The 27,256-nt window shown below is 38.7% G+C and overlaps 1 protein-coding gene across 6 annotated transcripts in view; it reads left to right on the top strand.

Moving 5' to 3' along the window:
• CPED1 (cadherin like and PC-esterase domain containing 1) overlaps nucleotides 1–27,256 on the top strand; it is a 254,947-nt gene that overhangs the window by 203,239 nt on the left and 24,452 nt on the right. For 3 of the 6 annotated variants that reach the window (XM_081800192.1, XM_081800190.1, XM_081800194.1), the window contains 3 exons: nucleotides 8,858–9,001; nucleotides 11,558–11,675; nucleotides 18,396–18,532. The exons of 1 other annotated variant lie outside the window; for it this stretch is intronic. In XM_081800192.1, coding sequence (XP_081656318.1) covers nucleotides 8,858–9,001; nucleotides 11,558–11,675; nucleotides 18,396–18,532 — 399 coding nt within the window. Of the gene's footprint in view, nucleotides 1–8,857; nucleotides 9,002–11,557; nucleotides 11,676–18,395; nucleotides 18,533–19,035; nucleotides 19,203–27,256 lie in introns of all 6 variants that reach the window. 2 more of the 6 variants (XR_014139160.1, XM_081800191.1) reach the window with 2 other exon arrangements.

Raw genomic sequence — 27,256 nt, 5'->3', positions numbered from 1 at the left:
CTTAGTCCCATTTTGACCAACTGTAAGCATTTTAAAGTGCAGCTGGTTATGTTTAGGGATGCCATCTGCAGCCATGAAAAAAGAGTCTTCCCTGATGAAGAGCTAATTGGTCTGGATTTGTTTCATAAACACAATCTTCATTTCTTACTATGGTGTGTTTTGTTTTATTTTGTTTCATTTTTCAGTCTATGAATCGTAGACCCAGGATTCAAACTCTAGCTACTCTACTTATTAACTTGTTTGACTTCAGAAAAGCTTCCCTAAACTCTACACATCTTGATGTCCTCATCTGTTGAGTGAATATTCAAACAGTTGTAAAGATTCAATGCACTCATGCATTGGAAGTGCCTACCCGGGTGCTTGGCATAACCCAGGTCCTCTACAAAGAGCATTTCTCTTTCTCTTTGCCAACTCACCAGAAGATTGGTATCCCCCCAAGAGTTAGTCCATAAATACGGTAGGTGCACCCTACCTCTTCTTTAGCCTGTAGACTGTCCTCCCACAATTCCCACAATTTTTAAGAGCAAAATGCTTGTAGATTACAATTTCTGCCATGGGATATCCATGGGTGACAATAACACGTGACCACGCAGAACTATTGCTCTGCAATATGACACTTCAACCAAATGGCTCAAAACTTTTTAATGATTAAGTTCTATTGTTAATGTATATTTGCCCTTCAAGAAAACCCTAAAGTATGACTGTCAAATTGTATTAGACTATCTTTTAACTTATAAAATTAATTTTACAATTACAGAAATTTCCCAAATACCCTTCATCTAGCTTTTCCTAATATTAACATTTCACATGACTGTGGTACTTTATCAGCACTGTCAATCTTAAGAAATTAATATTGGTACAATGTATTTGCTTACCCAAACACCTTATATGGATTTCACTGGTTTTTCCAATCATTTTCTTTTTCTGTTTGAGGACCCCAAATTGCTTTTAGTTATCATGTGCCTTAGTCTTCTCAAATCTGTGGCAGTTCCACAGTTTTTCCTTGTTTTTCAGGACTGTGTGACACTTCTGGAGAATGCAGGTCAGTTATTTGGTAGGATGCCTCTCAATTTGGAATCATATGTTTTCTCTGATTAAATGAACTTACACATTTGTGGCAAAAATTCTGCAGAAGCGATGTGTTTCTCTTGATCACCTAATGAGGATAGTGTTGGCTGGGTTTCTCCACTGTGGAGTTACATTTTTCTCTGTGTAATAATAATAATATCTTGGGGGAGGGTGACCTTTAGACTGCTAGAGTATTTTTAAAAGTCTGATTAACATGTATAAACATATAAAACTACACGTAGGGAGGGCTGTCCTGTCATAGCACAATCATTTTCGTAGCTGTCTAATATTTGCAATGTTATGATACGTTTATACTAAAAATTAATATTAACTTTTGATCTTACAATGTCACGGTAGCTTGGATGTTCAGCTTTGAATGCATCAACATGTCCTTCTAAACAGAACGTAGCCACATTTAGCATGCTTTGAGAGTAACTGTGGACGTGCTGGATGCTGATTGGTGGGTGATCTTTAAAAATACTATTCGTGCTAAGTAATTACTATGAAAGCCTCAAAAGTGGTAGAATTTATAACTTAAGACCTGTAAGGAGATAATTCTTTTGTAGCATAACACACGTCACTTGGTTCCCTTTAAGTTTTAAAATTCTCCAATTCTCAGGGTCATTGTGCGTGGGTACCTGGTGTGCGTGTGTGGGTGGAGGTGTGTTTGTGTAGCAGTCACCAAGATGAATGTAGGCAGGAAATGCCTGCATGGTGCCCCAAACTAATGTACCTGCACATTGGATTAAAATATTCACTGAGAAGTTTCCCTACCAAAGCTACACTTTTAAGGATCACAACCTCATATGCTTTATTCGTGGACTCTTGACCCATGGCACGGTCCATGCTGAAATCCACCAGTTCTATTCCTTACGAGTGATCAGTATTTCCTGGGAAGATCTGCTTGCTACTTAATATGTGTGCAAATGTTTGTTAGGTTTGGTGTCACCACTCTTGGTAAGTAAACATCCATTAAATACTGTCTTTTAAAATACCTCTGTGGCCTCCTGCCTCTGTCCACTCTCTCCTATTTCCGCTTCAGTCTACAGATAATAGGTTTGCTCCTTTAAGAATATGAAATAACCTTTTCTAGTGGTTGTTGATGTTGTCTTTTGTCACTTCCCAAACTGATCCAGATGCTTCGAAGCATGAGAGACCCCACAGTCGTGCATTCAGTTTCAATTCCCCACTCCTTTGTTCACAAATCAAAAAGAACCAAACTTTTTCATATATCCAAACCTATAAATTCATTCTTTCTTTTCATTTGCATTCACATCTACCCTCTGGATTCCATCTGGACCCAAAACCAAAAGTGCTGAAAGACCACAACAAAGGCTGCTTTCCTTGGAGTTCCCAGCTCACCGGAAGTGGGAAGCATCAGTCCCTTCAGAGGCTCCAGCTCACTAGATTTCCAGACCCAGTTCCACAAACCCAGACATTCACATGCACTTCTAAATTGAGAATACAGGATGCCTTTCAGAATGGACTCCAGCAAGCAGGATCATGCTGGCCCCATCCTAGTTAATTTAGAGGCCATCTAGGTTTAAAAAAAAAAGAGAGAAAATTGCATATTAGTTCAGGGATTTGGAATGCATGAGAAATATATAGAAGTATTCCAAATATTGATGTCATATTAATAAATTTAATTGAGTGGAACTAATTCATCTGTTTATAATTTGTTTCAATTTCCCCTTTTCCTGAGTTCATTGGGGACCAGCTTAATATTCTCAGGTAGTGTAATACACGGCCACTTTTCAGCTGATGTTTAAGGAAAGAAACACACAACTGTGTTATTCCTATTGATGGCTCAGTACTACACAGATCCTAATGTGTTCCACATAAGACTAAGAACTCCAAACACAAATAGCAAGTCAAGCCGCATTTACAGTTCTGCTGCCCGACACCAAGTTCCATTATTCCTCAAAAACCATTAAAATTAAAAACCTATTTGTAAATTCTCACTAAAACAGGAACATCTACCTTTAAAGCCATGTTATTAGAGAACCCTTCCGCACAGAGTAGAATGACCTGGCTAGTTGCTCATTTTCATTAAAATTCAACGTGATGCAATTGTATAGCTAAAGCTTATTCACTGCAAATGTTTTATTAGAACAATGTGAAATAAAAGTCAAAGTGTCTCCTGCTCCTCAGTAAAAATATTTAATTTTGTACTCTTTCTTGAAAGGCCTCTACTTAGTGAAAATTTTTCTAAGTTTGATAAAAGGGACTGGAGCTTAGAGACGTATCTGTTAAGAATTTTTAAACAGAACAACATTGAAGAAGCTAAATTTGCTGTCACCATTCTAACATTTGTGTCCTTAGAATGAGCCCGGGATGAAAATCATGATTCCAGAATAATTTTACTGATTTCTACCCACTTCCTATCTCGTCCTCAAACACCATCCACTCTGAACTTGAATGGCCAGGTTTGCACTCAGTTCCAGAATGTTTCAGGTGCTCATCCTTCTACCTGGAACATTTACTCGATTCCCTTTTAGTTGTGTTTCTGCTGATAAACTATAATCACGGTGAACATAGGACAGTATTAAGTGACTGTGCAGGTCCACAGTTCTTCACAGCCCTCAGAAGAAACCAAATGTGCCAACATCTTGATTTCAGACTTATGGCCTCCAGAATGTGAGACAATATATTTCTGTCATTCTGAGCCATGCAGTTGGTGGTAATATATTATGGCAGTCACAGAAAATTTATATACCTTTAAAGGGAGGTATCAGTGTTTTCCTGACTTTTTCTTTTACTTTTCCATTTTAAATATTATTTTTTACTTAAATATGTATTTTTAAAAATATAATAACAATCCATACTAATGGCAAGATCTTTAAAAACATGTTAAGGGTTCGTTTTTGCTGCCTCATCTCTGGCCTACCATTCTTAATCTTCTAATAGAGCCACTGTTCAGAGTTTCTTGGGCATCATTCCAACAATTATGTAGGCACAGTCAAGCAGATGTAATATTTAGCATTTTATTTTGCTTAAATAAGATCCTGGTATACATAATGTCCTATGACTTGCTTTATTGCTCTTAATAATATATCTTATATATCTCTCCATATCTTTACTCTGCATCCTTCTTTTCTAAGAATTACAAAATAATCCATTAAGTGGATGTTATTTAACCAGTTCCTATTGATGAACACTTGGATTGTGTCATATTTTCTCTTATTATAAATATAACTCCAGTAAATTTCCTTGCAGACTTTATGAAGTGTATCTGTAGGATAAAGTCTGTGGAGTATAATTATATTCACAAGATATTTCCAAAATGCCTTCCATAAAGGACATAAATCTCCTTTCATATGAATTTATATGCATTACACTCTTTTCTTAATGAAAAAGTTCAGTCTTAGGATCAATGTGGTATGTAAAGGATGATTTCAGATGGATTATGCTGTAATTATTTATTGCTAATGTATACCTCAGCTAATTTCCTACAAATGTTCACTGGGTATCTAATAATAGGAATCACATAAGAGCTACTCAGTATTTTATGGCTTGCTGACTACAATACAAGGAAAGCAGTTGTTAAATTTAGAGACAATGTGAAGACAAAAAATAATTCATTCCTTTTGGAACAAGATAGTGAAATTAGCTCCTCTGAAGCATCATTTCTTTCTCTTTTACAATGGAAATATAATTGACATACAGTATCTTATTAGTTTCAGGGGTATATCTTAGTGATCCAGTATTTTTATACATTATAAAATGATCCCCATGATAAGTCTGGTTACTGTCTGTCACCTCACAAAGTTATTGCAATATCATTTATTATGTTCCCTAAGCACACATTACATCTTCATGACATTTATTTTATAACTGAAAACTTGTTCCTCTGAATCCCCTTTACCTATTTTGCCTGCCTCCCAGTAATTTGTTTCCTGCTACTATCGGTCTATTTCTGATTTGTTTCATTTGTTTTGGCCTTTAGATTCCATGTGTAAGTGAAATCATATGGTATTTGTCTTTCTCTGATGACTTATTTCACTTAGCATAATACCCTCTAGGTCCATCCGTATAGTTGCAAATGGCAAGAGCTCATTCTTTTTTATGGCCAAGTAATATTCCATTATATATATATACACCACTTCTTCTTTATCCATTCTTCTATCAGTGGACACTTAGATTTCTTTCATATCTGGGCTGTTGTAAATAATATCTCCGTGAACATAGGGGTGAATATATCTTTATATCTTTTTGGATTGGTGTTTTCATTTTCTTTGGACAAATACCCAGAAGTGGAATTGCTGGATTGTATGGTAGTTCTATTTCTAATTTTTTGAGGAAAATCAATACTGTTTTCCATAATGGCTGCACCAATTTACATTGACACCAACAGTGCACAAAGGTTCCCTTTTCTCCACATCCTCACCAACACTTGTTGTTTGTTGTCTTTTTGATAATAGCCAATCTGACAGGTGTGAGATGACACTTCCTTGTGGTTTTCATTTGCATTTCATTGATGGTTAGTGATGTTGAGCATCTTTTCATGTGCCTTTTGGCCATCTCTATGTCTTCTTTGGAAAAATGTCCATTCAAGTCCTCTGCCCACTTTTTAATCGGGTTGTTTGGGTTTTTTTGACATTAAGTTGTGTGAGTTCTTCGTATATTTTGGATACTAGCCCCTTATTGGTTATATGGTTTAAAGATACCTTCTCCCATTCAGTAGGTTGCCTTTTTGTTTTGTTGATGGTTTTCTTCACTGTGCAAAAGCTTCTTAGTTTGATGTAATCCCTTTTGTTTATTTTAGCTTTTGTTGCCCTTGCTTGAGGAGACCGGTCCCAAAAAATTTTGTCCCCTGCCCTACCCATGAATTTTCATTATTTAGTAGGAGAGGGAGACAATTATCATCTTGAAGGCATGATTCCATGGGTCCAGAAAAGCAAGTAAGATTTAAAGACACCTACCAGGGGTGCCTGGGTGGCTCAGTTGGTTAAACATCTGCCTTCAGCTCAGGTCATGATCCCAGAGTCCTGGCATCAAGCCCCGCATCGGGCTCCATGCTCAGCGGGGAGACTGCTTCTCCCTCTCTCTCTGGCTGCCTGTCTGTCTACTTGTGATATCTCTCTGTGTGTGTCAGATAAATAAATAAAATCTTAAAAAATAAAATAAAATAAAGACACCTACCAGATCAAATAGTCCATGGCTCCAAAAATATGGCAATATCACATTAAAAATCAGAAATACTACTAATTCCTTTATGGCAAAACACCTTTTTATAAGAACTAAATAGACTTCCAGAAAAATTGGTAACAAGAAATAGTGATCATGAATTCATGGGTAGGGCAGCGGACAAAACCAAGGGCACTTTCATATTCTTCTGTTAGTCACTGTAGCACTTCATGAAAAGTTAGTCAATTTTTAAAATTACATACTAAACAGATATACTCTACACATGCTTGAACAAGGAAATCCCTGCTAATTATCTTACTGCATTCTAGTGAGAGTTATGGCAATCCAGTCAGGAATCTATGAAGTCTCCAGCAAAATGATATACTCTAAATGTGGAGCTTTCTGGGGTTAATGCCATTTTAAGCAACTCTGCTAAATATTACCTTTTCTGTGTATCTAGACTCTGAGGCTCCAAGAGATGACACTTACGACCAAAAGAGCTGTCATTCATTTTCTTGAATATGTCTGAACCTGAACAAATTACTAATCACCCCAGTGACGAAAGAAATGAGAGATGCGAATGAGTTTTTCTTTCAAGATAGCTTAAATTTTGTTATTAGTAGGTAAATCACTTTTAATATCTAAAGCAGTACTCAGAAAGATTCATATGGCCTGAGAAGAATAGGTTTCATAAACTCTTAGAGGAAAAGAGAAGTTTGGCTGCATATTCTTATTTACATAGTGGTTTGACCAAGTATGAGTTTGTTTCTCAAGTGCAGAGGTAGACAACCCAAAGTTGGCACTGCGTTATCTGCAGCAGCGTCTATAACCTGGGCTCTTTCAGGTTTCTGCTCACGGTTGTCTCAACGTTGGCTCTTCCTCCTTCAAGCTCACATCTGCATTCTAAGAGGAATCAAGAAACAGAGTGACCAAAAAAATGCACATCAAGGAGGCAAAGCTTACATCAGAGAAGCAAAACTTTTCTAGAAATCTGTAGTCAACTTCCGCTTTCACTTACTAATTTTTCTTTTCCTTCCTTTTTTTTTTTTTTTTTTGGCTAGAATAGTATCACATGGCTATGTCTAGCCACAAAGAAGACTGGGAAATAGAATTTCTTCTTCTTTTTTTTTAATCCTGACATATTGCTACCTACAACAAAACAGAGGTCTTCTTATTAGAAAGGAAGAAAGGAGAATGGATATTGTGTAGGCACTCAACATTGCCTGCTGTCATACTTAAGAGATCATTTAATGCATTTTCTCCCTCTTTTCTCTCCACCTTTCATCATTTTATGTTGAGAAAATGAGGTCAGGTGCCTTACTCAACATCATACAGCCAGTTCATGGCAAAGCTGGAACTAAAATTCACAAGTATGACTCGTAACACAGCGGGGCTCCTTCCGGGGTACGCCGCTCTTCTCTTATTTCATAAACTGTGCACAGAGCCCACCCAGCTATCCTGATACCACTCTTCTTCTTACTCCCCCAACTCTGTCAGCCGGTCTCCAGACCCGGGTCTGTATTTAGCCAGATGCTGTGTTTCATTCAACCTTAAGAGTAACATTGTTCGGCTGCGGCTGGAAAATGAATAACGTCCATTTCAGCAGGCTGCCTTGGCTTTCCAAAATAGCCAAGAGTTTAACTGAAAGGGTTCAGATTTTTGAACTGCAAACAAAGATTAACTGCCAAGGAGAATTTCAAAAGGAAACACAGAATACAACAGAATATTCTTTGACCTAAACTACAGAAAGGAGGCTAGGACTAAATTTCATTTACCTTGAAATCTGCTCTCCCTCTCCTACCCTCAGCTGTGTCTATCCTTTGCAGTATCACTTTGATTCCTGTCCTATCTTAGAATGTACTAGAGTCATGGCTGTTTAGTTAGAACCAACGGGTCTGATCTACCAACTGTCACAGAACAGTAGCCCCTGGGAAAGTCCACCTGAGGCAGAAATAGCACCACGCCAGGTAACAATTCAAACACAAAGATAGGCCAAAGTTCCAAGGAGCAGGCGTGGTCACCCAGTCGGACTCCCAGTCTGCTTTCCTGTGCATACATTATGCAGACATAATGCAGACATTATGTTTCCGCTATTATCATGGGCTCATACGGAGAATCCCCGATATTCAGAAAGTGCAAACACTGGACATTTTAGAAGATTATCACGCTCTATTTCCAGCCATTTGTTTCAGAAGCTTTGAAGTTGGATCAGAACATGCTTCTGTATTATTATAGTAAATTTTTTCTAAGCTGCAGCTAAGAAGATAATTAGAACAAATGAGATGTAGATTTCAGTGCAAGAGTAAGAAGGCACTTCTGACAATGAGCTAGACGATGCCACTTGAGGCTGGGGACTTGTGTTTTCAGCAAGAACTTTGCACTTGCTAGTTATTAATACTTGTCCATTTTGAAGCTGTATTCAACAATGCTTAGGACCACATTATGAATTAATTGTTCTTCCTCTGAGTAGGAGTTTGTAGTAGATAAGCTTGGAGGTGCCATCTCAAGAAAGGTTCCATGATTTGATCATTATAATGTAGATTGTCAGCACATGAGTTCTTAAAAATGACTTTTTTTTTTTTTTTTTTTTTTACTTAGGATGTAAGACAAATCCTTTTCCTGCCTTATCTTGTGGGCTTGACATGCAATTTCTTCTTCTCAGAACTCTCATCCCCTGATTTTTCTCATTATGCTGTTCAGATGTTGTCACCTCAGAAAAGCTCCTGTGACCAAGCTTCCCCAAACAGCCCACACCCACTCGTCAGGGATTGAGTTGGGTCCCCCACAGGACAAGCCATCAGCGCATGTAAGAGCACATTTTTCTCATTGATTGATACATGTCAGTCACATGTGGGGCTTCAACAGAGAACAGCTAGGACTTTGTCAGCTGTGATTTGGACTCTCTGATGCCCTCCTGGTGAATATTAGGATATGCCCTTGCACACACACACACACACACACACACACCAGAGAGACCCCAAACAAACAATAATCTTCAGCAAAGGTTTATCTAAATCCAGAGTTTTAGAAATGTTTCAACATTATTTGCATGCATGAATGAATCTGTCTATCTATCATCATCTATCTCTATGTATGTATGTTGATTTATATATGCTAAAAGGTTATCTTTTTATTAATACATCGAGCATAACATCTCAGTCTGAAGTACCTGAATTTAGGTGACTTGGTGGCACGTTCACCGTGTGTTTAATATGATATATGTTGTTCTATAACAAAGCATTTCTTTAGGTTTTGTTCTTTTTCTTTATCATGTGTCTTGGAAGTCTCTCCATGTTAGTTAGTCCATTTAGGTCTGTCCTTATACATTACATGAGGGTTTCTCTAGAGTAGACTCTGAGAAGTCTGACTTCAGGGCTATGGAGTCTGTGAGGTTTTTTTTAAGTATAAAGTTCTCTCCAAAAGTAGCTGAACTCATTTGCAATCCCATCACTTGTGTATAATGTTATTTCTCATTGCCCTTCCTCATGTTTGATATAAACATTTTTTGCAGTCTCATAGATGCTTAATGTTATTTTTTCTAGCCTTACAAAAAGGTTCAGCCTGTACCAAAAATAAATGTATAGATAGCTATCTCACACACACACACACACACACATTCATAGACGTTTATTGAGACTAAAACTCCTCACATTATTATTTTGTGTTATTTTAATTGCTTTTTTATAATGAACACTCTAATACAAATCACATTCCTGACCTTTAATAGGTATTCTAAATTCCAACTTCAGTTACGAGTTTAAAAATGGAAATATGTATACTGAATCAAGATTTCATGAAGTCTGTACATCACCCTCATTCCTTTTGTTCCTTAATATCCTGGACCTTCTTGTATGAGATGTGGAAGTCTGAGTTGGGTGTGAGGACAAATGTGAGAGGGTGAGGGAAGGTGACTAGAAACTGCTCATTAGAGACAGAGTTACAGAGCAAAGAGGTCAAACCAATTATTTCTCTCCATTACTGAGAATTTATGATATGAAGTGGGAAACAATTATGCCTAACCTTTTATGCCTTCAATAAATATTTGCCTACTCTATGGTAGGGACTGGGCATATGTGTGCGTGAAATAATTACTTGCTCTCATGGAGTGTTCAGTCTAGTGGAAAAGACACAAATAACAAATTATCACCAAATGGTGAAGGGTATGAAGGCAACAAGCAGGGATGACATGGACGAGAGTGGGGAGACATACCGTGCCAGAGTTCCAAGAAGGCCTTGCTGAGACCTAAAACACAAAAAGATGGTGTCCAGGAAAAATTAGAGGGAAAGCATTCCCAGCAGAGATAATAGCATTTTACCCACCCTAGTGATAGACTGACAGAACGCTGTGAAGAGGGAGACGGTGGAATCAGGCGAGGCAGGATGGAGGGACACAGGCGAGATACGGGAGCCAACACCTTGTAAGAAGAAGCTAGAAGATCACTTTGTAGTGTGTACACGTTGAATTGTAACGTTCTATAGTTGAAACTTATATGTTATATATCAATTTTACCTCGATAAAAAGAGAGCACATATGTGCATGAGAGAAAGAGAGGAGGGAGGAGCAGGGAAGGTGGAGGAGGGGAGGAGGGAGGGAGGGAGGGAGGAAGGAAGGAAGGAAGGAAGGAAGGAAGGAAGGAAGGAAGGAAGGAAGGAAGGAAGGAAGGAAAAGCTAAGTGAAAATGAGAGTGCTCTGACCTGCTGGAGCAGAGGAGAGATGAAGAGAGATCTCAGAGAGCCAAACTGCTATTCTCCACTGCACGTGTCAGACTAGAGAAAGCATTGCTTAATAGATATGCATCTATAATGATATTCACTGCAGTGACATGTTACCTACTTTTATAAATATATGAACATATTTTGAATAAAATATATGTATTTAATTCCATGTCTGGCATATTATGGGTCCTTAATAAATGTGCATTGAAATGAAATTCATCTGTTAACATTCTCAAATATTTCCCATTTTTTCACATTAATGGTTTTTTTCACTGGAAAAAAGTTTATAGTCTTATAGTCTATTTTTAAGTCAACAACACACAGGCGTATTTTTTTAAGGTAAAACTTGCATCCATTTCTTTAAAAAATGGCAGAGCAATAATAATATCAATGACAGTATTAATGCAGTAATGAATATCAATGCCAAAATAAAGATTAAATTGTCATTAGGATTTATGTTCATCTCTCAATGCAAGTAGTTACTTCTAGCACAAACAACTATTGATAAATCAATACCACAAGAAGGGTAAACAATTGCTCCCTTTTATCTGCAAAGGTTATTTGGCACAAAAAATAATCTTATTTTTTTAGATTTTATTACTATAGGTCAGGTTAATTACAGCTAATTTCTACCATTTTAATGCAGGATTGTGGTTTGCTGATTCACCCAGAGGAAACCTGTGGGTTACAGCCTATTTCCTCTGACTACATTGAAGCCATTTCACAGCCCGAACTAAAGATCTGTCCATCTGGGGACACAACAGGTGACGATTACTTTGGATATCACTTCTCCTAAAAAATCCTCCAATATAGATGAGTATATACTTATTTAAACTATCCTTATACAAAAAAATCAAGGTACTACATGACTTTTTCATTAGTATGAACGGTAACACATAGAATTAATCTGAATACATTGCTTTAATATGTGAACTATTTGATTCACCAAATTCTTTTTTCTTCACCCTCTGCTCTTTGCCTGGTTAATCCATATTCATCTACAGATATCAGCCAAAACATCACTTGTACCAGAAAGCCTTTCTTGAGCCCCTGATTTGTTTCCTTATTGTATATTTTCATAGCACCCTGTGCTTTTTTTCCATGACCATTTCCACAATCATTTAAATGTAAGTATGTAATTAATTCTTTGAGGTCAGTCTTCCCAGATCATCAGCTACATGAGGACAGGGAGTCTGACTTGTTCACACTCTATCAATTCACTTAGCACTATAATTTCTACAGAGTAGGGACAAAATAAATATCTGTTGGCTATGTGAACCAATGAACTGCTTAAGGGAACAAATCTAGGTTTAAATCATTTTTTTAACTAAAAAAAAAAAACATCTTTGAGAATGATCACTAAGGTCTCCCATATACTGAGCATTAAATAGAGGCAGGAAAATCATAATGTCAAATTGAAATTACAGTGTTGAACCCTGCCTAATTATAGAGCAGACCTGGAATGAGGCACTTTGGTGCCACTGTCCACGTTCCCTGTTTCTCTCCTTCCCAATGTTATTCTTTCAGTGGAGACTAGTGGAGTCAAGCTAAAGCTGGGACTAAAAATACCTCCAAAGAGATCAGAAGAGCAAGGAGCGTCTTCTCTGAGATTCCTGGTTGTCCCTCTGGCCTCATGACCCCAAGTCTCCCTTTATCTAAAGAGTCTGAGAAAACACTCAAGAGCTTTTCTACCCTTGCCATGAACTTCACACCACAACTTGAATGGGAAATGAGTTTCACAAATGGGCAGTACAAATCGCAATTTGGCATGCATAGTTAACAAACGTGGGCATATCCCTGTTCTTGAACATGTGTTCTAAATAATAAATCACAGTCGGCACATAGGGAGGGATTTACCCATTATGGCATGTCAGGTGGTGTGGTTTATGATTCTCAGCTATATAGATAGAGATATATACTCTTACATACAAAGGAGACACCAATGTGTCTAGTTAAGGATGTTTTTTATCAGATGACATTTTATGAGAATCATAAAACAACTTAATTCCATTCCTCCTACTGAACTAAGTCAAAAGTTCTTCAACAAAAAGTCAAAGATACAGTACTGAGATTTCTCAGGAAGTGGCATCTTTTTCTGTTCATTAAATTTGCTGTAACTTATGCCAGGCCCTGTCACGAAGCAATCTCTGTGCCTGGTCCTTAACAGGAGGAGCTTTCTTCGAGCAGACACCTTCGGGAACTTGAGTAGCTCAGCTTCTTGAGAGAAGACCCCAAAAGAGACTCCCCAGTCAAGCCCATGTCCCTTAGCCTGACAACACTGGGCCTTGAAATCTGGCCCTCCCTGTCTCCCAGCTCCTCCTAGCCTCTTGGTTTCATTTCATGCCCACAGTGCAGCTCCAGGATTCCATGCTCTTGTCCATGCTGTCCCCGGCTCCTGAAAGTTTTCTTCCCATCTCGGCCTAATTCTCCTGATGCTGTATTTTCCTCTTTAGGAAGCCTCTCCTTACCAGCCCACCCCCAGATTGGCTTCTCTGCTGTGCTCCCAGAATACTTGGGGCACATGTCTACCATAGCATTTACCTCATTATGTTCCAAGTGTTTACATGTTTCTCTCTCTTTCACTAATCAGTAGTCTTCAGAGTGGAATGATGCATTGGAGCAAGGGGATGGAGTGGCATGGGATAGACAGTCCACAGGATGAAGGCAGTAAAGATGAAAATATATGTGTATTTATTTTTATCTAATCATTCTTATTTTTGTTTTATAATGAACATAATACATAGATAGAGGAGTATAAGTACATACATTACAGTGTGTATTAATATAATCAAAGGTGCATTGCTGATAACTGCCCTAGATTGTATGTTTCTCCAAAGCAGAGAATGACCCTTTTTCATCTTTCAGTGATTTTAAAATGGTTGCTGAGGGGCACCTGCGTGGCTCAGTCGTTAAGCATCTGCCTTCTGCTCAGGTCATGGTCCCTGGGTCCTGGGATCGAGCCCGCATCGGGCTCGCTGCTCCGCAGGAAGCCTGCTTCTCCCTCCCCACTCCCCGTTTGTGTTCCCTCTCTTGCTGTGTCTCTCTCTGTCAAATAAATAAATAAAATCTTCAAAAAATAAAAAAAATAAAATGGTTGCTGAACTAAAACCAAGATCCAAGTCCTCCTCCTTCCCACGGAAGACTGTGAGCAGTTAGGGCATGATCAACCAAGGCTCACTGCCCCTCCCATAACAGTCCTAAAGACCTAAAGATTCAAAACAAATGAGCGAGACCAGGAACAGCAGTTTGCAAGAATGGATTTTTTTGCGGCCAGAGAGTTCCTTCCTTGACAGTAGGACTCCCTCTTGCTGAAAGCAGCTGTCATGGTGGACACACTGGAAGGAAGTTGACTCAGCACTCCGGCTTTAGCTTATATGGCCATAGATTAGTTCCAAAATCTTCTTTTCACAGCACATTACAGTTATTTAGCAAACTGGATACATTTTTTTTCACCTTGCCAATGAAATGATGGTCTACATGTCTTTTCAATAACACTAGCTAATATAATTTTGAGGGCCTGGGTTTTTGTTTTTTTTTTCTTTAATTTTAAGTTGATTTTTAGCGTTTAGAAAATAATTTAACTATGAGACACAGCCAAAGAATAAAATCTCTGGCTTAAGAATGAAAAAATAATTCTTCTAATCTGACAAAGAAATTTATACAGTGATTTTTGAATGAGAGGTACCTTAAAGGAAAATAGCTCCAAATGCATTTTATGATATGTAAACAGAAAATAGTATCATCTTTTCTTTGTAGCAAGGAAATATGACTTTAATACTTCTGATTTTGAAAATATGATGTATTTTTTTCTTGAGTGAAAACGGCTTTATTTTATAACATAGAGTCAGGAATTAGTGCTATCTATATGATTTTACATCTCACCGTGGCCCTAAGTTACAAAGGTGAATTTCTTCTCTCCATTATGTCAGCCAATCTGATTCACTTAAATGGCTGAACTCTAACTTGCATTAAATATAAAGCTATAATTATAAACCAAATAACTTCTCCCAAAAGCCATTTTTATTCCTTAGAATGGCATTCCCTAAAACACATGTCATACTCTATTACAGAAATCACAGCTTTGATTCATTCAATGTTTAAATATATAACATAGAATTTATGTCCCTCTTTTTGACAATTTTAGTTAAGAGCTGGTGTCATTTAAAATGTCAAGAAACTCCAGTCCTGCAGATGTTATACAGATGTCTATTTCAAGCAGTATTACTAAATCACAATAAAAAAGGGGGGCATTTTTAACTAATACAAAAATGCAGAGAGTTATGACTGTATAAATATATAGTAGTATGAACCATTGGGGCCAAGTTTTCAGAGACCCAATCAGGAGTCCTTTTGATGTGTTTGAGATTTTATGCCTGCAAACTAATTGTACCCATATTTGGATTTTTGTGCATGCAATTGGCCACTTGCTTCTTCAGCTTTAGAAGCAAATGGCCAAAGAAGGCCCCAGTTTGTGCAAAATTAACTGTCAGCAAGGTTAGAGGGGGAGAGAGTGCTTGGAGGAGAGGATGCACGTGCTCTGAAATACTCAAGGATCTGATGAAAACTGAGCCCTTCAAAATATTACTAAATATAATCTCATTAGCTGAAACACATTTATGTCCCCCACATACCACCATCCTATTAGAAAGAAAATTAATGATCTTTTTTTTAAAACACGGTCTCTGTTAACACATGAACCCACTAAATAAATTCAGCATTTCAAAATAAAGATAAATTCATTTAAAATAACCTATTTGTGGGTTTTCCTGTAAGTGCTACCAAAGAGGTCATTAGGCTGTATTTCATTTTCAGCTGTTAATTTTGTGCTCACCTGGCCTAACATGACAAAAGGATCAGCAAATTGGAGACCTCAGTTCTGGTCCAGCCTGTCATTAACAGCATGATCGCATTTCTGTCCTTTAATTCTTAGGTCCTAGTTTACCTCATCTGTAAAAGAGGAGGATGGACAGGAGATCCAAAGCCCCATTCCAACTCCATTTGAGAGGATGCCCACTGACCGCAAATCTTTATGAAGATGTGAAGATATATAGGCAGGAGGTGGTTATTGATTACAAACACTATATTCCAGGGCAAAGTTAGAATTAGAAGCAAGGTAAATTCTGAATGAAAACCACAGAAAAATTACAAAAGAGAATTGGTTGGAGAAACAAGCACCTTTGAGGACAGTCTTCATTTTGCCATTCAACACCCAGCACCTCTCCTAAATTTTCTATGTCATGTCTTTTAGTAGCATGGTTCTTCTCTACATCTGGAAACTTCGGAAATGCCTTTTACGGAGCAGACTTCTTTTCCGCTCCTATATGGAATCTTTGGTGGAGGCCGCTTCCTTCTTCAGTCCCACTGCTGTTAGGGCTGCGTCGTCACTGTCCCCAAAGTACCCCCATTCCAGCTCTCCAAATCTGATCCATCCAGAAGACCTGATCACATTTCATGTGCTCCACGGGAACTTCCAGACGACTCTGACCCTCACGATGTTTTCTTTATTCTAAACCGCCAAGGCTTACTTAAGGTGGGGATGGGAGAGAAAAATATATCCACCGGGTGCTAGGTATCAGGCACTATGGCAGGTGCTATATATATTTTTCTCCTAGAGAGAACAGTAAGTAATTTTTCCAAGTTAAACAGTGGTTCTCAACCGTGGCTGCATATTGGAATCACCTGGAAAGCATTTAAAAAATCCCGGTGCCTGAGTTCCATACCCAGTGGTTCTGAATTAATCAGTCCAGGATACAATTTGAGCATGGGGATTTTAACAAGCTTTGTAGGTGACTCCAATGCACAGTTGAGGTCCACAGAGCTAGCTGGAGGCAGAGCTCAGCTGTGTGTGTCTCTAGAGCCCAGACTCTTTTGGCACCACACAGATATTTTTACTCAATTATGCCTTCCTTTTATTATGCTGTAATTATTTTACATGTATAAATTGTAACCCTCTAACCTGATTATAAATTTTTTGAGGTTTAGCATTGTAAGTTAAGAGGCTTACATACGTTGATATATTAAAGTGCTCAGAATATCCCTAGCATCTGACACGTGCTATGAAATGTTTTTTGGTTTTTTTTGTTTTTTTTTTTAGTTATTGTATTTTAACACCAATAGCACCTAACATCTAGTAAGGTAGATATTTCAATAATGTATTAAGTTAAAATCCTCCCAGAGAGTACTAGTTTATCTCTCCCAGTTCTCTCTTAATATACCCACATTTTTTTTCCTTTTCTGTGATCAACTAGTAAGCCATAAACTAGATCTTCTTTCATATTTTCTTATTTCTAACTATCCCACAAACACACAATTCTGACATCCTTGAGGTCATGAAATGTTAATGCACCATATTCATCACCTAAAAGTAGGAATTCTTCCCACTAAAATTAATGTCACACCAGATACTTTTGTTAACAGAAAGCAAAGCCAGAATGGATAAAGTTGTTATTTTTTTTTTCTAACTCAAAAAGCAGCTAGGAATATTTAGCTCCTCAGTACTTTGAAGAGAAACATCTAGTGGTAACATAAGCAAGACCTTTAGGGTAGAGCATGTGATTGTTGGAGACATCAGGGTATTCTCCACAAAGGATGTAAGTAACCACTCTGTATTCAATGTACTGGTTCAAACTCCATTTCTGAAAAGATGAAAAAGGAAAAAAAATCATTTCTTGATTTTTTCTAATAAATTATTAATGTGTCTACTCACACTAAAAGCAGAAGTATTTTGAATACATATCACTTTATCAATAAAATAGAAAAGATCTTAAATGCATTGACAATATTCATTTATCTCATAAGCATTTACTAAAGCTTGTGACCTATTTTGTGCCTGAAGTCTGCTAGTAACAAAGGTAAATATGATATCATAATTGTGCTAGATACATTACATGCATTATCTCATGAAATCCTCCCCCCAGCCATGTGAGAACAATACATGCCTCGTCTTACAGCTGAAGAAATGAAGGCAACTAGAATGAGCTGAAGAGATTCACACCAAAAAGGTCACCGATCAAGTTAAGGAACAATACCTAGTCTTCAAAATAATGAGTTATCAGAATATTAAAGTACTTCTCTGATACCTTGACTCTCTTGAAAGCAGGGAATATATCTATTACTGGATTGCTAACCTAAGCTTGTGTTAGGTCAATGAAGATTTGTGGTCAGCTGCCTTAAGATTAGTGGCTTCCCATCTACTTTGGTCCTATTTAGTACCTAATGTATTATTTAAAAACAAGTAATAATGGAGTAGCACCCAATCACTTGTTCTTTTGTTAAGAATGTAGTTTCACAGAGCAGGACTCATACTTGATTTCGGCACTGACTGTGTTATTTCAGAACATTTCTACGTGTTGTGATTCTATCTGGTTGGCAGGGGGCCATGCCCCGCTCTGTGGACTTACACAGAGCGGTCTTCTCTCTGTAGTGACTTACGAACTGTAATTTCACTAGTAGAATCTGAACAAAGATTTCGCTGTCTATTCCAGGCCAATGGATCGTGCCTTGCCTTAGCTGTTCAGACAACAGGACCTGTGACTGGAGGGAAATAACTTGGCAGCCCCACGACTGCCAATACGGTGTTCTAACTAAGCCCCAACTCCAGCAGTGCCTGGGAGGAAGGAAGGTAGGTTCTGGATCCAGTGGGGAGAAGCCTTTCATTTATGCCACCTGCAGCACCAAGAGCCATGCAATTGTATTGACTAGACCGATTCCTGCTCTCTGACTCCACAGAGGGTAACTAACTGCATGCCATTTGGCTTTTAGAATTATGGGTAAATGTTACTCTAGAAGATCCTGAACAATTCTTGCTCAGAATGATCCATTATTTCCAAATAAGTCTACTTGACAGATGGAGGACATTAAAGTCATGTCCCCGGCTGCCCCAATTCCATGCTGGTCCTCTCAGCACACATTGGTAAGAGCTTGCCACGTCCGCGGACAGATGGCAGTTCTGAGAAGCTGGCCTTGTCAGCCGCGGCTCCAGCAAGGCCCTGCAGTTACAGCAGACATCTGCAGCTTGCTTGCACAAGCAATGAAATGTCCCTGCATGTCAGGCTCACTTCTGCTAGAGCTTCCCGAGTGCATGACACGCTAACCTTCCTGATCTTCTTTCACGTTCCCGGGCAGGTCTCACACGGACCTCACTAGGCTGCTTTTCCTTTAGTGAGGCCTCTAAGCTGATTTGTTGGACATGCAGTGTCTCCTTGCTAGGCGCGCTCTGAGTAGGTAGATCCCGGCCGAGCTCTTGGACGTGTGAACTGGGCACATAGACTGAAATGCTTGGTTAACATGAAGTAAGTAATTCTTATCCAGATCTTCAAAGTACTTTTTATTAGATGAACATTTCCTTACAAACCATTTGTAAGTGCTCACATAGGGGCAAGACTGAGTTCAAAACCTGATTTTTTTTTTTTTAAAGTTCTATTAATGCATAAGGGAAAGAGCACTGGGATGAATGTATGCCAGTTTTTCAGATCAGCCTAGGTTCAGATTCTCTACTAGCAAATAATTTAAAAATAATGACAGGGGGTAAAGAGCAGGGCAGGAGGATGGACATTCTTCTTCATGGTGATTCCAATATAAATGCCCCAATTTTCATGACTGGAGAGTAGCCCTGAAGATAAAGCAGCTGTATTCGTTACTTTTAAAAAGGAAAGAGAAGAAAACAAATATTTAGAAATGTATGAACCGTCAGTATTATTAACTGAGAATTGATTCTGTGCAAGGAAGTAAGCGTGCTGCTAACTTTTTCATACCTTAAATCTGACCAGACTGTAAGCTTCATGAAGACAAGGGACATGTTTGAATCACTGACATAATCTCACTGCTTGCACAACTTTTTGATATGTAATAGTCGCTTATCAAATATTTGTTAACAGATAGGGTATAATCTTGTTTATTTCTAATCACAAATCTGTGAGGTAACTATTATATCTGTTTTCTACTTAAGAAAATTAAAGCTCAGGGCGCCTGGGTGGCTCAGTTGGTTAAGCGACTGCCTTCGGCTCAGGTCATGATCCTGGAGTCCCGGGATCGAGTCCCACGTCGGGCTCCCTGCTCAGCAGGGAGTCTGCCTCTCTCTCTGACCCTCCCCCCTCTCATGCTCTCTATCTCATTCTCTCTCTCAAATAAATAAATAAAATCTTTAAAAAAATAAAAAAAATTAAAAAAAAGAAAATTAAAGCTCAGAGAGCTTGAAGAATTCTCCCATGATCACACGCGTATGTGTGGCTACTACTCTGGCATTTTTAACCACCAACTTGGACAATCCAACATCCACATCTAAGAAATGCAGGACTGGAAGCAATGAAAATAGTTGTTGCTGTAATAGTTAGACGTCTCTAAACTCTTCCAGAATCCTGTTCTGACCTCAGAATTTAGAGCGTTCAGGAAAATTCCAAGATGTCACAGTCTATTAACCTGAAAGGCAGTAGATGTTAATTTAAATTCATAACTAAATTCCATGGCTTTTGACATGACCCACGTTGTTTCCCCGGCTCACTTTCTTCATCTATAAAATAAAAGAAGCCTATATGATCTAATCCTATACTGTAGATTAGTCAGTTTAGAGAAAGCTAAAAGCCTTCTTCCTCATCTGTCTGAAAATATCATCGACTGGGTGGCTTACACAACAGATGTTCATTTCTCATAGCTCTGTAGGCTGAGAAATCTGAGATCTGGAGGCCAGCAGGGCTGGGTTCTGGTGAGAGCTCCTTCCCAGCTTCCATTGGCTGCCTTTCTGCGGTCCTCACAAGACAGAGATAGAGCTCCAGTCTCCTCTTCTTCTAAGGACACTAATGCCGTCATGGAGGCCCCACACTCAATACCTCATCTGGCCCTAATTGCCTTCCAGGTGTTCCACCTCCTAATACCATCACTCAAGGGGGGTAGGGTTTCAACATATAAATTGGGGGGGAGGCACAAATGATACAGTCTTTGCTATTTTCAAGGCTGATTATTAGCAACTCGACAAAGTAATGGTAAGAAAAAAGGAAGATCCCTTTTTTTTCTACCTGTTACAGAGGATATTCCAAAGTCTGAAGATAAGCCCTATGTTCAGATTAGGCAATCCTGGCCAAGACCAGCTGGCTGGCTGCTTAGCAGTGAGGGCTTCTCTTAGTTGAGTCTCTTAGTCTAACAGAGGCATCATTCAGACCTTCACGCTCAGAATTCCAGTTTGCTAGCACACTGGCCATGGTTCCACAGAGTCCAGTGTGTTTACCAGGATGCGAATGTATTCTATACACCACAGGGAAGCATTGTCCATTTTTAGCAGAGAGTGACATGGCCAGAGTTAGAAAAAAATCACTCCACAGCAGTATGGAGACTGCCTACGGGGAGGAGGATATGGGTGCTGGGGAGATAGAGACTCTTTAACGGAAAAAGTCCATCACACAACACTGAGGAGTCAAAGCAAGTATAGATTCTAAGTACAGATTTCTGAAGAAGTATGATTTCAAAGATAGAGTATATATTCTATAGTGTATGTATAGAATAATGCCATTGATGTAAAAACTAATACACACATGTAAATGTGCCTGCATACACAGAAAATTCTGGAAGTAACACAGTCAAGAATGATTACATAAGTGAAGGGGAACAGGAGAGGGGTGGTGTGGTGACAGGACTGCTCGTATTCCACGAGGCTGAGGACAAAATGAAAATGCAGGACCCTGTGTTCAAAATGATTAAAATTTCCAAGAAGGCAACAGCAGAGCAAGAAAACAAGCCCAGGTCCCTCCCACTGCACGAACTCTGTGTAGCCCCCTGGGTCACACGCCCACGAAGCCAGCTCAGGGAGCAAAGCATGATTGGCGAAGGGTGAAGAGATCTTTGGAAATATCTGTATGATTTTTATTTTCGTGGGTAAGCATTTTTTAATCTAAAAATCTGTATCTTAAAAGGTTGTATACAACAGAATTAGGACAGAGGCAGTGGAAATGCAAAGGAGAGAGAGTCTGAGAAAGAAATTTTATATTTACAATCATGGGACCTGATAATATACAGACAGGTGCATGCACACACACACACACACACACCACACAGCACAGGCGTAATTGTGTAAACATCCACAATTACGACTATCAAATAGCACTTATCTTAAGAAAACACCATTTATGAATAGAAGTAGGTTAGCAAAAAGTTTTCCCAGTATATTTATTTCTCACTCTCCATGAGAAAAATATAAATATACAACGTATCTTGACACTCTTTCATTACTAAATGAGGACAATGCTCATCCTACCCAGAATTTTTTGTAATCATTATTCTATCCCAAAGACAAATATATATTAAAGCATACCAATTACAAAAATAGAAAAACAAGTAACATAAATATTTTGTTTTTTAAACACCATATATACTGACATTGGGGGGGGGACTCACTTTCTACTGTGTCACATGTTCAAAAGAAACATGTTATTTCAGCGACTTTGTACAGAAATTTACTTCACATCTGCATAAGGATAGCAGGGTTGCGGCGCTTGGACTGGTGGTCAGCAAGACTGCACTACAGTTCTGATACCATCAGACAAAGGGATTCTTTATTCACCGACTCCATCAGATTAACTCTGGTGCCCCACATCAGAAACCGTGTTTAACAAGACTTTCTGTAACTTTCATGATGTTCCACTGCTCATTCATTCATCTAGCTTTTGATGAGCTAAGAATCTGTTCTAGGGGCATACAAACACGATCCTCCAAAGAGCTACATTTCTAGTAGAAGGAGACACATGAGAGAAATGAGTGTTACACATAGTGGGTTGCAAAGGTAGAGAGCCCCTAGAGGGTGACACCCTGGACTCCCAGGTTCTAGAAAGTTGCTAAAAGTGCCTACAAAGGGCGGTGGTGGTAGTTATAAGCAATCTACCAAACACGTTACTTTGAAATGGCTTAACTGAACTGGAAAAAAATAGGGATCTTCATTTTTCCCCCAAGAAGAATCTGTAGGGAGAGTCCTATCCCTCAAGCCTAGTGCCTTCTTGGATTTCCCCCGGATTGGAAGGAACAGATGATGGGCAGGAACCAATCAGGAGTGCAAGAGAGGAGTCCGAGTTTCTCATTTGTCAGTGTAGCAATTTATGTTTCTTGGATTATGTAAAAGTGGGATATACTTAAACATGCAAATTCTAACAGCATAGTAGCCTTACTAACCTGAAGACTGTCAATTAATATGTAAAACTCAGATTTTTTTACAGTGAGAAGCCGAGGTTCACTGTTGCCATGAATAGGCAGAGCAAAAGCTGTGCCGCAAAAAAAACAGAACTTTATTTTAAATCCTAATCAAGGCAAGCTTCAGCTTTTGGGGATGCATTAAACGGAATTATCTTCCTCCAAAGAATGAGATTTAAATGCAATAGAATTTGACGGGGCTGGTGAGAATGATTGGAAAATTAGGCCTTCTAGCATTCTGCTTTCTTTAGGATCCTCAAGTGGTCATTTCCCTCAACTGAATTTCCTTATGTTGTTCTTATGACCTTTTACATCTTTTTACTACTGTTCTACACTAATGAATGCAAGGATATACTTGGAAACATGCCCACCTGTGAGGACAGAGCAAGGCACAAATCAGTTGAGACTTAAAAAGGGGTTCAAGTTTCCAGTAACTTTGGCCAGGAACCCCACTGTGCTTAGTGGTATGTGAGCAGTACTCTTACTTTCTAGACTCAGTCGTTTGCCTTCGCTACAGTGATGCGAGCAGGAGGCTGGTCTCTGGAGGAAACATGGAACAAGATTTCTCCTCAAAGCACTTGTAGCCCATTTCGATGTCACACTTATTTGTGAATGAAGGGCAGGTAAATGTGGGGCTCCTTTTAAACCCTCACCTTATCCAAGTATGAGTTATTTCACGGATATGTATAGGTTTTATGTTGTGTAACTGTGTTGAGTCAAAGCAAAATCAATTGAAAATTACAAGCTATGTTTTCAATTATACTCTCACACGTTTCTCTAAATAGATACCCACTTCTTACTTAACAAGCTCTGAATGGAACATCCACAAAAATTTATCAGAGCATAACTTTGTAATCACAGTGTGAAATTTATAGGATATAGTTTAGAAATATGATAATCAAATTTACAACAGAAAAAATTTAGTAGGAGCCTGACCAAACTGAATTAAACAAGCCCTTATTTTGTTTGTCAGTTGAAAACATATCTCAGAATTTAAAACAGTATCTGAGAGAAGAGTGCAATTAGGGAAGGAAAATATAATAAGGCAGTATTTACTGAAAGTACTTAAACTCAGCTGTTAAAACAGGAAATGTAACTTACATCTTTAAGTAACGTTTGCAATTTAAGTAGCGTCTTGGATTCAAGGTGTTTAAATTTCTGAAGTGTGGCTAATTTATAATAATATGTTCTAATATGTGAGTTCTATTATAGTTACACAATTCATTGTTGCTTGTCAGTTTCAATATAAAGGGAAAGATAAAAGGGAAGGAAATCACCTCACTCTCCCCAGGAAAGGATGGCTTATCCATAACGCCCACAGCCCAGATGGAATGGCAATATGGATAAATAATTTTGTTCTATGCAGCTAGAAGATCTATATCTAGGTGATAGAGTTTAGTTGTTTGTTTCCCCTTTTTGCCAAATTTCATGTATTTGAAGGTGATTTGCCTAAATGGCAGTTTACATTTGTTCTTGATCCCAAAGAGCGATTTGGTTGGTTATCTATAGCTGATTTAATCAAAATGCATCATTGGAAAACATTCATTGTAACCATATTATATTTCACAGAGAGATGCTTTGCTGAGCTAGATTTTCATCATGCCCTAATCATCATTAGCCATCTGATCAGTCTTAGCTTCCTGTTAGGACTGAATGACCCCTTGCTTCATTTAGAAATGAACATTTATCTTATGAGAACAGTGGTGCCCAATCACAGGGGCTCGTCAGAATCACTGTGGAGCTTTCTAAATAGATGGGCTAAGGTTGGCCCTGGACTAGAGGTAATGAGTAAAACACCCCTTTACCTCACTGTCATTTCCTTACTTACCTACGAGAGAGCACTCCGGTAAGCAGGCATTGCCTAGATTAATGGACAAGTAGCTTCTATGGCATGCCTATATAATTTCCCCTCCTGGAAGGTTTCAGTGGGTTCCTGTAAGCTGGACTGAGTCCTGTCTTGGCATCTACATGCATTTTGTTCGTTCTGAAGAAATATCCCTACTTCCGTGAATACTGAAGATAGAACCTATGCAAGAGGAAAGAGAGGAAGGAGGGAAATTATTGAAAATCAAGGGTTTTTTCCTGGCCTATTAGTTCTACATATACCCAATTCTTTTTTAGCCTCATCAGATCAGGAGAATCTGAGAAGCTAACAAGCTCCAGATATTTTACTGCCTTTATATTGATTCAACCCAGATAGCCCCCAGTGCTTCTCTTTTCATTTCTTTATAACTTGCTTTGCTACCTAGGTCCTTGTTGCTTTTGATGACTCTGCAGAAAGGAGGTAATAAGTACAATATTTGCATGTTTAAGTATCACCATTCTTAGTTCCCTTTGTTCATGACGAATGGAATGAAAATCATTTTACTTTTATATTTCAGTCAAAAATTCCCAATCTTGGTTGCATTTTCACTAATACTTATACTAATATTAATATTAATACTAGCAATACTTCTTGCTATTATTTGTCTCAGGGACTGATTTTTCAAAGAAGTCTTTTTATGCATCATGTAGATTATAAATTTAGCTGTTTCATACTTTCACTAATTCACATGTGGAAAAATCTGAATTTAGGTTTTAGTTTTTTTTCCCCAGAAAGACAGCATGTAGGAGAATGTGTAAAGGCTAGCTAAGTGTTCATCAGACCCATTTCCTCCTCTTCCTGGCAAATGTAGCTTGACTACATTTCTCAGTCTCCCTTGAAATTAGATGCTGCCCTATGACGGAGTTCTAACCAGTGGAATGTGTGAGCAGCAGGGTTGTGCCCAGCTGCCGAGGTGGGCCCACAGACAACCTGGCAGCTCCTTACTCCTTCCCTCAGCTGAATATCAATGCCTGCAAAGCTCTTCGAAACCATCACTGAAGCAGGCACTGTCTAACCATCCAGGGACCCTGCCCCCACTCCACACATACACCTGCCTGGAACCGCTTGGACTGTTTTCCCAAGGGAGAAATAAACTTCCATTGCGTGTAGGACATAATACTTCTCGGAGCTCTATTTGTTATAGCACATAGCCTACCCCACCTAATACAGGGACCATATAATATTAAGAAATGAAAACAAAGATAATTAAACCATTTCATGTGCTTTTAATAAGGTGACTTTTTAATAAGCCCCAAGCTTTAATAGAGCCTGGGAACATGATATGCTTCTAGGTCCTCTGGTCCATGGCAGTGTGAAAAAGAGTAGGAAATACGCCAGCCACTGTGAACTTCTCAGTGACATACTGCCTGCCGAGTCTCGGGAATAGAACAGATACAAAACTCCCCTAACCACATCTCTGTCTCCCACTGATGAGCTGAGGTCCAGCCTCCCAAGACACAACCAGGCACAGAAGCTCCTGCTACTCTCCAGGGCCCACCTGGATGGAGGCAGGCTCCCCTCTTACACCGAAGGACCAGAGAAGATGCTGCATGGGAAAATGCCATTCAGTCTTTGGAATAAAGTTGCACCGTGATCCAAAATAGGAGTCACATGATTCCCGTGATGGGCTTAATTGAACCGACCCTTAAACCATTGTTTCGCAAAAGTTGAAATAAAATGTGTTTAAGCTGATTATTTTTAATGTGAATTTTCAAAGCATTTTTAAACAAAACGGACTTACTGTTACTGCTATCACTGCAGCTGCTTTTGTGGGTTTTTGATTATTGTCGTAAAAAGCCGATATATGTTCATTTTGGGAAAGAGAATAAACTGTCATATCCTCCCCTTCAAAATAACCATGGGTAACTTTCCACGACCACTTCTACACATCCACACGCTTTACTTTCACGAACGTGCCATCGTTACTTATATTCTGATTGCGATGAGCTTTTTATAAAAGCTAACTGAAATCTTCCCCATCACAGTGTATCCATATTATAGTATCATTGTTGAAAGATGAAAGAAATTCAAGTGGATGATTATACCTTAATATAAGGAATCTGGTAGACACTTGTACCGCTTCCAGTGTATTTTGCTTTTAAAATATATTGTAATAGACATCTTTAAATATTTCCTAGAAGTGGAATTCCTGAAAATCTGCCAATTGACACACGACAGCAAACTTTCCATTCATCCATTTAACACATGAGAACCAACTCTTATGCCAGGCACTATTCTGGAACTTGGGATTCAACAGTTGAAAAGAAAGAAGATAGGGGCGCCTGGGTGGCTCAGTCGTTAAGCGTCTGCCTT

The sequence above is a fragment of the Leptonychotes weddellii genome, chromosome 12 (genome assembly GCF_054177405.1).
Source record: "Leptonychotes weddellii isolate Sample4059 chromosome 12, ASM5417740v2, whole genome shotgun sequence".
NCBI lineage: Eukaryota > Metazoa > Chordata > Mammalia > Carnivora > Phocidae > Leptonychotes > Leptonychotes weddellii.
Note: the sequence above shows the minus strand (reverse complement) of the source record. Positions and strands in the feature narration are given on the sequence as shown.